Source organism: Palaemon carinicauda, chromosome 6 (genome assembly GCF_036898095.1).
Source record: "Palaemon carinicauda isolate YSFRI2023 chromosome 6, ASM3689809v2, whole genome shotgun sequence".
Lineage (NCBI taxonomy): Eukaryota > Metazoa > Arthropoda > Malacostraca > Decapoda > Palaemonidae > Palaemon > Palaemon carinicauda.
In genome coordinates, this window is record NC_090730.1 from 148,817,808 (window position 1) to 148,830,307 (window position 12,500).

At 40.9% G+C, this 12,500-nt stretch overlaps 2 protein-coding genes across 2 annotated transcripts in view; both read right to left on the reverse strand.

Annotated features, from left to right (window-relative positions):
- LOC137642713 (uncharacterized) overlaps positions 1–12,500 on the reverse strand; it is a 181,181-nt gene that overhangs the window by 73,034 nt on the left and 95,647 nt on the right.
- Positions 7,376–8,005, reverse strand: LOC137643281 (uncharacterized). Its single transcript, XM_068376120.1, has one exon. The coding sequence runs from the start codon at positions 8,003–8,005 to the stop codon at positions 7,376–7,378; it is 630 nt and encodes a 209-aa protein (XP_068232221.1).

Consider the following 12,500-nt stretch of genomic DNA (forward strand, 5'->3'; position numbering starts at 1 on the left):
TGGCGTTGCATGGCAATGCTTCCTTTCCCTCGGACGATAATGAAAGTTTTGTTAGCAAACCCCGACTGGAACTTGTAGTCCTTTGAATGACTTGTCTCTCTCTCTCTCTCTCTCTCTCTCTCTCTCTCTCTCTCTCTCTCTCTCTCTCCCCTTTCTTTCTTCACGTATATATAATTATTTACATACATAGAGAAAATATATAATGAGACTTTTTGATTTTCCCTAACGATCAAAGCATGGAAATTATGATGGAAAATATCAAATGACATCTAAGTCCAGTAAATCTTAAAAAAGTAACTGGTGCTCCACTAACATTGTAAAATTTACAAGGAAAAAGAATGAAGCATTACACAATGGCTTCATTCAAAAGATTCATCTAAAAAACAACGGATATATAATCTATTCTACAATGTAAACAAAACATTCTTAAGGCCTTATTAGAGTAACTGTTGTAACAGCTAAGTTTTGAGACAATTCTTCATTGTCAACCTTTTATAAAGCAACACAAATCTACTTCAACCTCCTCATAATTGTTTTCTCCACCTTTTGTTTTTCCTTCCCTCTTAAACATTACGTTTCTGAATCATACATCGTCACTACTCTTACTACATTACAGTACAACAGATATCGATTTAGTTTATTTGACATTCTTTTGCCTAAGTTTCTTGTGACTCTAACACTTCTCTGTAATTCTTCCTCCTCTCTGCAGTAACTACCAGATGATCTGCATATAACAATTCCCAAAGATTTTGAATTACCTCAGTATACTGTGTATCCTATATCTAATACAAATGCTGGGACATTTTAGCTGATAAGATGACAAATAAGACTTGAAAGGTTGAAAGAACTTTTAGCCTCTGGGGAACTTCCGGCCAGTAACATGTTTCGTTACTGATTTGTCGATTAGTTTTGAGGACTCTAATTAAGATCATTGTAAATAATGGATATCCTTTAGATATGACTGCTGAAAACTAGTGCTTGAATGCATTCAAGTACTTTCACCAAGAAATATTTCTTTAATTCAAGAACTACTTTAAAGATTTTTTCTTCATTTATTTATACATATATACATATATAGTATATATGTATATAATATATATGCAATATATAATATCATAGCTTATCAAATATACATACTTAGATAATAAATTTTATTTATAGCTGCCATTTCTTATTTTACGATTATGAAAAAACATAAGGATGAACACAGCGCAATTAACTACATAAAGAATTTTGATTCCGAAACTGAAATACCTAATTATAGTTTAGGAAAATTGTGCTTTTAGTAAGTGAAACTTTTATGTTTGTTAATTTTAGCTTCAATCGTTTCAAATTCCTTTAATCAAAATACCTTCATATAACCTTTCATCCCTTTTCAATGACTCCATTTGCTAGCATAACTGTTATTTCCCTAAATCCCACTTCCTTTCTCACTGACATCTTTTTGTCCATTAGCATCCAATACCATCGCAGTTGCTGCAACGGTCAAAATCAACCCCTTCCTAACAAAGAGATCAACTCTATGGAACCCGCTGGAAAAATTGAGTGCATAAGTTCCCCCAAGAGGACCGTTCGTAATGTAATATCTAATTATGCCTTTTTTGTGCTATTAAGATGTTATAAAATGCTCCTCGTCGAGGATATGCTGTTTAAATAAGCTCTTTCAAAAGCCATTAATACCAGCATGATTACACCCTTGTTTTTATTAGCAATAATAGTGGGTGAGTAACATAGAAACACGATTTTTTTTTCAACAAAATTATATATCACGCACGAAGCCGTCGGTCTTTGTCTCTCAAAGAAATGATTTGAGAATCATTATCGAGGTACATTTTCTAGTTTGCTGCTCTGTAAAGCCACTGAAATCGATGAAAAGTACTTGCTTAATCTTTATGCATCTTTAACCCTTATTGCAGTAGAAAGTATCCCTACGAATGCGTTACCTCCAAAGAATGCCAGAAGCCTTCTGTGACCTTTGACCTGTGGACCATGCGTATAGCACTGGGCAGTCCGAAGATACAGCAAACAACAGAGGTTCGGTTTGACCTCTACGGATCTCATTGAAGTCACATAAACAACGAAGTGAATGTGAGCGAGATTGATCACATGTCTAAAGCCAGAAAGCGAGCAAACGGCTATACGAGGACTTAGAATCAATCAATGATTCGATTATTTTTGACAACTCTTCACCAATCATATTGGCATTTGCTGGAATGTGATGCCTCAATGTTGTTGCTGAATGAATCATACATTAATCAAGGAAGTTTACTTCGTATATGAATAGTGTTCATTAAGACTATTTCTATAACAAATTTAGTATTAAAGGTTTAAAGGTAGCTCATGAATGGCAGTGGCAAGGGACTGTGACATTACCCTTTCAAGCAGGACAATGCCCTAGAGACTGACCATATATACATATGATCAGCGCCCAAGACCCCTCTCCACCCAAGCTAGGACCAAGGAAGGCCAGAAAATGGCTGCTGATGAGACTCAATAGACAGACCTATAGGCTCCCCCAAACCCCCACCCTTAGCGCAAAAAGGATGGTGAGATTGCAGCGACCAAAGGAACTAACGAGTTTGAACGGGACTCGAACCCCAGTCTGGCATTCACCAGTCAGGGACGTTACCACATTGGCCACCCCAATCCTTAATATCATGCAAATGCGCAGATCATTTCCGAGCAAACCAAAAGTGTCATCAAATTTCTGTGAAAACGTCCAATGAATACTATTTTACAACCAAAGCACACGAATGATAGCAATGAATATAAGACACAACGATATCAAACTTCATTCCAGATTCCTCAATCACACATTTAAGAAATTCAGGTTGTGAAGGAAGCTGGATTTCATTCTATACTAAAAAAGATCAGTATTAATTGCCAATAACAACTAATGTACAAAATGCATTCTAGACTTTTTTATTCTTCGGGAAGATAAAAAAAACAAGAGAACATGAATCTAGTGGATGTCGACTTGTTCTTTGCATTCATCCCACTCATAAGATGATAAAGATAACAATAATGATAATAATCCATTAACAATATTAGAAACCATCTTACTTATGAATACAAGATTTCAAATATTCAGAAGAATAGGGTTTTCTTCAACCTCTGAATATTTCCTAGTGAACTCCTCAACTACCATAAATAATTTTCAAGATGAGTATAGCATTGCATGAACAGATTAATGCATCTAGGGGAAAATCCATTTTTCTTGGACCGTTTAAGATGCCACTGAACCCACGCACAAAAGAAGCAATGAAAAATTAGTTCGTGAACACCTGAAGCGATTATGTTCAAGCCATATGAAGTACACAATCATCCGATCAAACAAACTCACGCACACGCACACACACGTCTCCTCTATATAATAGAGAAGGTGTCTGGCTATATATAAATATATAAACATATATATGTTTCTTTATGGTCAATGGTCAATGGCATTGCCAGACGTATAACTATTTGGTCACTCCCCATCCCATGAGTAAGTGGAGAGGAAGTAGTCATACCCAGGTGAGAGGAAAGGGGGATGGGATGAGAATGGTTGAATATGTGTGTACATGTACGTGTGATTAACACCACACACACACACACACACACACACATATATATATATATATATATATATATATATATATATATATATATAGTGTGTGTGTGTGTGTGTGTGTGTGCGGCCGCGTGCAATATTCCCTATTGAATATATAAATATCTATCAATCATACCTTACAGCCTATCTATAAGTTTTATATATCTTGATAGAAACCATGTCAGATAACGAAGAAAATCCTTCAAACATGAGTGACAATATAATCAAAATATAAATAAAAGTGACAATACAGAGAAAAAGAGTAACAACTGGTCTTAAAAACTTGCTAACAAAAAGCAGAACTTAGAGAATAATATAAGAGATGAATTGTTGACGTTAATCTTACTTAAACCACAGAACAATGATCTATAGGTAAAAGTAAAGTTAAAAGATAAGGTAGAAAGGTTAATCGAAAGATAAGGATCTCATCTGACTGGGAGAAAACGAGATAAGCCGATTTGCATGAACATTTCAAGACTTTCTTGAGTAAAGACCAAAGATAATTATGGAAATTTCGTCTGCAATTGCTTTCTTAAGGAATGATTCGTAGCCAGATTTCAATTGGGCATCTTGGGTTTTCTTTTCTCGAATTGATACAAATAAAGCAAAAATAATCAACCCTTTTTTGGAGGCTCTTTTGAGAGATCATACACAAGCATTCGATTCAGAGAAAAGAAATAATTATACTCGAAACAAAATCAATGATATGTCAGAAGTTTTTACTACTAGCTATTTTAGCTATTTTAATTGTTATTTTGCAGTCACTAAAAGGAGAGGAAAAAAATAAATTAATTGCTAAGATGAAGTAATGGAGAACAGAGATTCCAGAAAATATGGTAACCTAATTGATTTTAGATATATTAATAATCGAATATTAAGGTTCCTTGATTATAATACTCATGATTAACGTTCGAAATTGAAATGCTACTGAGTTCCTTTAACAGCAATTTCCCTTCCAGCCCTGTACTACTGTGCACTTGAATCTCTACATGAACAGTATCGTTTCAGGGTGCAGTATAAAAAAAAGTTGATAACTCCTTTCAGTAGAAAATCTGCAACTGCATACGGAGAACTTATTACTGGTGGAATTTCACATTTTAATGCAAGAACTCTTAAAAGAATGAAAGGAAAGTGAGGTGCTATATAAGTGCTGTTTAAAGCACTATGGTCTTCCACTGTCTTGGGTTAGAGTTCTCTTGTTTGAGGGTACACTCGGCCACACTATTCTATCTTATTACGCTTCCTCTTATTTTGTTAAAGTTATTATAGTTTATTGAGGGTATATCTATTTTAATATTACTGTTCTTAAATATTTAATTTTTCCTTGTTTCCTTTCCTCACTGGGCTATTTTCACTGATGGAGCCCCTAGGCTTATAGCATCCATCTTTTCCAACTAGGGTTGTAGCTCACCAATTAATAATAATAATAATAATAATAATAATAATAATAATAATAATAATAATAAAAATACTGTTCTCTTTCCGACCTTCTCTAGTTTTCACTTTTCATCTAAATACAAATCTATCGGGTAAAAATTTGTTTGAGTTTATAACTACGACTAATAAAACTATTTCATCCTGATAATAACTTTCCATACTTGGGCAACATCTATTTGGGTTCATATATAAGACTAAAACTATTTTATTTCATAATATTAATAACTTAAAAACTATTTCGACCTAGTTCTCACCACCTAATACCATCAAGACTCCCTTCACAACAAAATCATCAAGGTGTGAGATGAAGATCCAAATAATTAGGAGTGAATATCTATTAGGTTGAAGAGTTTTAGTGTTATTTATGTCTCGGAGGAGATACAGAAGTAAAATTAAATCGAGTAAACTGATTCTGCACAAGAATTTTTTGGAAAGAGGAGAAATAAATCAGCCAATCAGAGCCGTAAGAATATCTTATCGGGTTAAAATCACCATTCAAATATCAGGTTTTCCATTTATCCTTTCAATTACGTAACTCTTCACATTAAAGATATCAGCAAAATAACTATTTGAACTCATGTGAAATATAAAAAGCATTAAGTAAATGATAAATATTTACTGAGCAGAAGTTCATCACTGAAACAAAGACTACCAAAGCACAGAAACTCCATTTCTTAAAGGGAACATATAAGATGCTAGAGATACCAGAAAATGACTTGGAAACCGCCACAATGAATGCAATGATAACAATAGGCAGCAAGTACAAATATCTGAAGCTGAAAACTTCAGAGTATACGTTTAAAAGGGCACTTTGTCATTCTTAAGGTGTCAGTGAGTACTTAGCGTGACGTGCCTTGTGTACATGCACATCAATTACATTCCATTACGCTTCTTCTCAGGGGCCCTCCTAAGGCCCACTGAGGCCCGAGTGCCACTCCTAATTCCCACTGAGGCATGAGTGTCCCTCCTAATGCCCATTGAGGCTTGAGTGCCCCTCTTAATTTCCATTGAGGCCTGAGTGCCCCTCTTAATTCCCAGTGAGGTCTAAGTTCCCATGGAGGCCTGAATACCCCTCTTGATTCCCAATGAGGCCTGAGTGCCCTTCTTAATTTCCAGTGAGACCTGAGTGTCCCTCTTAATTCCCAGGGAGGCCTGAGAACCCCTCTTAATTCCCATTGAGGCCTAAATGCCCCTCTTGATTCCCACTGTGGCCTGAGTGCCCCTCTTAATTCCCACTGAGGCCTGAGAGCCACTCTTAATTCTCAGTGAGGCCTGAGTGCCCCTCTTAATTCCCAGTGAGGCCTGAGTGTCCCTCCTAATTCCCACTGAGGCCTGAGTGCCCCTCTTAATTCCCAGTGAGGCCTGAGTGCCAATCCTAATTCCCACTGAGGCCTGAAAACCCCTCTCAATTTCCATTGAGGCCTGAAAACCACTCTTAATTTACATTGAGGCCTGAAAACCCCTCTCAGTTTCCATTGAGGCCTGGGTGCCCTTCTTAATTCCCATTGAGGCCTGAGTGCACCTCTTAATTCTCATTGAGGCCTGAGAGCCCCTCTTAATTCCCACTGAGGCCTGAGTGTCCCTCCTAATTCCCACTGAGGCCTGAAAACACCTCTTAATTTCCATTGAGGCCTGAAAACCCCTCTTAATTTCAATTGAGGCCTGGGTGCACCTCTTTATTCCCATTGAGACCTGAGTGCACCTCTTAATTCCCATTGAGACCTGAGTGCACCTCTCAATTCCCATTGAGGCCTGAGTGCCCCTCTTAATTCTCATTAAGGCCTGAGTGCACCTCTTAATTCCCATTGAGACCTGAGTGCACCTCTTAATTCTCATGAAGGCCTGAGTGCACCTCTTAATTCCCATTGAGACCTGAGTGCACATCTTAATTCCCATTGAGACCTGAGTGCACCTCTTAATTCTCATTGAGGCCTGAGAGCCCCTCTTAATTCCCACTGAGGCCTGAGTGTCCCTCCTAATTCCCACTGAGGCCTGAAAACCCCTCTTAATTTCCATTGAGGCCTGAAAACCCCTCTTAATTTCCATTGAAGCCTGAAAACCCCTCTTAATTTCCATTGAGGCCTGAAAACCCCTCTTAATTTCAATTGAGGCCTGGGTGCACCTCTTAATTCTCATTAAGGCCTGAGTGCACCTCTTAATTCCCATTGAGGCCTGCGTGCCACTCCTAATTCCCATTAAGGCCTGAGTGCCCCTCTTAATTCCATTTGAGACCTGAGTGCCCCTCTTGATTCCCATTGAGCCCTTAGTGCCACTCCTAATTCCCATGGAGGCCTGAGTGCCCCTCCTAATTCCCACTGAGGCCTGAGTGCCCCTCCTAATTCCCATTTAGGCCTGAGTGCCCCTCCTAATTCCCACTGAGGTCTGAGTGACCCTCCTAATTCCCACTGAGGCATGAGTGCTACTCCTAATTCCCACTGAGGTCTGAGTGCCACTCCTATTTCCCACTGAGGCCGGAGTGCTCCTCCTAACTCCCAATGATGTCTGAGTGCCCATACCAATTCCCACTGAGGCCTGAGTGCCCCTCCTAATTTCCAATGATGTCTGAGTGCCCCTACTAATTTCTACTGAGGCCAGAGTGCCCCTCCTAATTCCCAATGATGTCTGAGTGCCCATACCAATTCCCACTGAGGCCTGAGTGCCCCTCCTAATTTCCAATGATGTCCTAGGGCCCCTACTAATTTCTACTGAGGCCAGAGTGCCCCTCCTAATTCCCAATGATGTCTGAGTGCCCATACCAATTCCCACTGAGGCCTGAGTGCCCCTCCTAATTTCCAATGATGTCTGAGTGCCCCTACTAATTTCCACTGATACCTGAGTGCTCCTCCTAATTTCTACTGAGACCTGGGTGCCCCTCCTAATTCCAACTGTGGCCTGAGGCCCTCTCCTAATTCCTACTGAGGTCTGAATGCCCCTCCTAATTCCAACTGCGGCCTGAGTGCTCTTCCTAATTCCCATTGAGGCCTGAGTGCCCCTCTTAATTCCCACTTAGGTCTGAGGGCCTTTCCTAATTCCCACTGAAGTCTGAATGCCCCTCCTAATTCCCACTCAGGCCTGAGTACCCCTCCTAATTCCCAGTAAGACCTGAGTGTCCCTCTTACATCCCACTGAGTCCTAAGTGTCCCTCTTAATACCCACTGAAGCCTGAGTGCCCCTCCTAATTCCCACTAACACCTGAGTGTCCCTCTTACATCCCGCTGAGTCCTACTGTGTCTCTCTTAATACCCACTGAAGCCTGAGTGCCCCTCCTAATTCCCACTAACACCTGAGTGTCCCTCTTACATCCCACTGAGTCCTAAGTGTCTCTCTTAATACCCACTGAAGCCTGAGTGCTCCTCCTAATTCCCACTAAGACCTGAGTGTCCCTCTTACATCCCACTGAGTCCTAAGTGTCTCTCTTAATACCCACTGAAGCCTGAGTGCCCCTCCTAATTCCCACTAAGACCTGAGTGTCCCTCTTATATCCCACTGAGTTCTAAGTGTCTCTCTTAATACCCACTGAAGCCTGAGTGCCCCTCCTAATTCCCACTAAGACCTGAGTGTCCCTCTTACATCCCACTGAGTCCTATTGTGTCTCTCTTAATACCCACTGAAGCCTGAGTGCCCCTCCTAATTCCCACTAAGACCCGAGTGTCCCTCTTACATCCCACTGAGACCTAAGTGTCCCTCTTAATACCCTATGAAGCCTGAGGGCCCCTCCTAATTCCCACTAAGACCTGAGTGTCCCTCTTACATCCCACTGAGTCCTAAGTGTCTCTCTTAATACCCACTGAAGCCTGAGTGCTCCTCCTAATTCCCACTAAGACCTGAGTGTCCCTCTTACATCCCGCTGAGTCCTAAGTGTCTCTCTTAATACCCACTGAAGCCTGAGTGCCCCTCCTAATTCCCACTAACACCTGAGTGTCCCTCTTACATCCCGCTGAGTCCTACTGTGTCTCTCTTAATACCCACTGAAGCCTGAGTTCCCCTCCTAATTCCCACTAACACCTGAGTGTCCCTCTTACATCCCACTGAGTCCTAAGTGTCTCTCTTAATACCCACTGAAGCCTGAGTGCCCCTCCTAATTCCCACTAAGACCTGAGTGTCCCTCTTACATCCCACTGAGTCCTATTGTGTCTCTCTTAATACCCACTGAAGCCTGAGTGCCCCTCCTAATTCCCACTAAGACCTGAGTGCCCCTCTTACATCCCACTGAGTCCTAAGTGTCTCTCTTAATACCCACTGAAGCCTGAGTGCCCCTCCTAATTCCCACTAAGACCTGAGTGTCCCTCTTACATCCCACTGAGTCCTATTGTGTCTCTCTTAATACCCACTGAAGCCTGAGTGCCCCTCCTAATTCCCACTAAGACCTGAGTGTCCCTCTTACATCCCACTGAGTCCTAAGTGTCTCTCTTAATACCCACTGAAGCCTGAGTGCCCCTCCTAATTCCCACTAAGACCTGAGTGTCCCTCTTACATCCCACTGAGTCCTATTGTGTCTCTCTTAATACCCACTGAAGCCTGAGTGCCCCTCCTAATTCCCACTAAGACCTGAGTGTCCCTCTTACATCCCACTGAGTCCTAAGTGTCTCTCTTAATACCCACTGAAGCCTGAGTGCTCCTCCTAATTCCCACTAAGACCTGAGTGTCCCTCTTACATCCCACTGAGTCCTAAGTGTCCCTCTTAATACCCACTGAAGCCTGAGTGTCCTCCTAATTCCCACTAAGACCTGAGTGTCCCTCTTACATCCCACTGAGTCCTAAGTGTCCCTCTTAATACCCACTGAAGCCTGAGTGCTCCTCTTAATTCCCACTAAGACCTGAGTGTCCCTCTTACATCCCACTGAGTCCTAAGTGTCTCTCTTAATACCCACTGAAGCCTGAGTGCTCCTCCTAATTCCCACTAAGACCTGAGTGTCCCTCTTACATCCCACTGAGTCCTAAGTGTCCCTCTTAATACCCACTGAAGCCTGAGTGCCCCTCCTAATTCCCACTAAGACCCGAGTGTCCCTCTTACATCCCACTGAGTCCTAAGTGTCCCTCTTAATACCCACTGAAGCCTGAGTGCTCCTCCTAATTCCCACTAAGACCTGAGTGTCCCTCTTACATCCCACTGAGTCATAAGTGTCCCTCTTAATACCCACTGAAGCCTGAGTGCCCCTCCTAATTCCCACTAAGACCCGAGTGTCCCTCTTACATCCCACTGAGACCTAAGTGTCCCTCTTAATACCCTATGAAGCCTGAGGGCCCCTCCTAATTCCCACTAAGACCTGAGTGTCCCTCTTACATCCCACTGAGTCCTAAGTGTCCCTCTTAATACCCACTGAAGCCTGAGTGCCCCTCCTAATTCCCACTGAGGCCTGACAAACTTCTAAGTACGCTTATGTAAACAGAAGAAGAAGAAGAAGAAGAAGAAGGGTCGTGTCCTCTCTCCCTAATTTCCTTACCCGTGGACGGAGGAAGAAGCACGCATCACCCCTGCAAGCACCGCCTCCAACAAAACCCGCCAAATCACAAGGATGATTCTTGAGACAATCATGACGGAGGAGGAGTGGAACATCTCTGATGATAAATAGTCCTCAGACGCTATTTCTCTTTGAGGAAGGTCGGCGTTCAAAATACTGTATAATTACAATAGGGTTCATTCGAAAACGTTTGAAAGGGTAATTGCTGTATCACTTCATCATCTGTTCATGCTTAAATGATTCCAGTTTATCAACATACCCATGAAACTGTTACTTCTCTTGTAGTTTATTTATTTCCTTGTTCCCTTTTCTCACTGAGCTATTTTCTCCCGTTGAACCACTTGGGCTTATCCTGCTTTTAAAACTAGGGTTGTAGCTTAGCTAGTAATAATAATAATGATATTGGAGTCAAGCTAGCAATAACAATAATAATAACAGAATTAAAGAGTTATCTTGAACAGTGAACAACGTTCCATAATCCGTATATACTGTAAAGTCTAACTGCAGACCACGAAAAGATTCCAAATTATCGAGGTCTCATCAATGAGGAAAATCTAATGACGGATTTCTTCCCGATTAGGACAAAACCACATGTTTCTTTTTCCTCCCTTTCCTTCTCCATTACCTTTCCTTCTCCTTTACCTTTCCTTCCCCGCACACAGACACACACACACACACACCCGAAACCTCTAGCAGCACAGCCAACGCCAACCCCACCACCAGTATCCCCATCTAATCACCAAAACTGACATGCAAATCACTACGTAATTCCACGGCCAAGCACAGAGCGCAGACGCCCGCTGCGAATCTCCTGCAAATTCCTGGAGGCCTTGGCGAGCACGGCCGGACGGCGGCCACCTTCGGCAGGAAGGTCGTCACAATACTGAAAAAAGTCCGCATGAGGCTTAAGATCCCCAGTTCTAGAAAGGAGACAGAGCCAACCCTGTGTTTACTGCGGACCAAATCGATTCTTGTTTAACCCTCACCTCTCACTCTCACTCTCTCTTCCTCTCCCCTTCACCCCCCGGGCTTCTATTCCCTACCCCTCGCCTCTGCCCATTCCCTCACTCTCCCCTTACCCATCAATGCTTTCTCATAATCACCCCCTTCCTCTCTCTCTTCCCCTTCCCTCCCTCCCTATTCGTTCCTTTCTTCGTCTTCCTCTGCCGCGTAAAATGATAGAATGTTGATCCTCTGATAAAACATTAGGTTGTTGAAGAGCGAAGGTAACGAGACGATGATAATGCTGATGATTGTATCGTGTGTTCTCATTAAAGGAAGTATTTTAACTATTTCTGAGACTATCATCAGAATACACTTGAAGAGTAGTATTGTGAAATCGATGAATTGATTTGAATTTTCTAAGATTATACAAGACAATTTTGTTAGAGCTAAACTGATATTTTAATTATGAAAATGAAGTGTAGAGAATGAGTAATGAATGAAGACATCTCTTAATGAATGGATGAATCCAAGTGAAAAATTAATGGGGTATTGGGGATTATGGTGTCTATAATTAGCAAATAGGGAAAAATAAATAGGTAAATCAACTGTAATTGGGCAGGAGGAAAGTTTAACAAAATCTTTTGTGTCATTATAACAAAGAAGGATGCTGAAGAAGAAAGACCAAAACAATTAAAAGAAAAATAAAAGAACATAAAATAAAAAGTAAAATAAAAAAATAAATAAAACTAATTAACAAACGGGCAAAACAAAAATAAGTTTGAAAGAGGATATAGAAAAAATATTGAAACGTTGGAAGATTGAAAATTCCGATTAGTTGAATCTTTCCGTACTTCAAAGGTAACCAATGACGTGGAGATGTCGTAAATAAATCCACGCTAACATAATCAACGGTATCAAATAAAAATTTAAATGTAAATTATGGTTTCCTAACTACCATAACACCATAGAAACTAGCGTAAAATAACAAATTGCATAAAGAGTCAGCTCTAGCATAAACAAACAGCAAACGAACTGTAATACAAATAACGACGTAAACTGGATTG

Excerpts from the sequence above, each read along its gene's own strand:
- LOC137643281 (XM_068376120.1), bottom strand. The coding sequence starts at position 8,005 with ATGGGAATTAGGAAGAGCACTCAGGCCGCAGTTGGAATTAGGAGGGGC.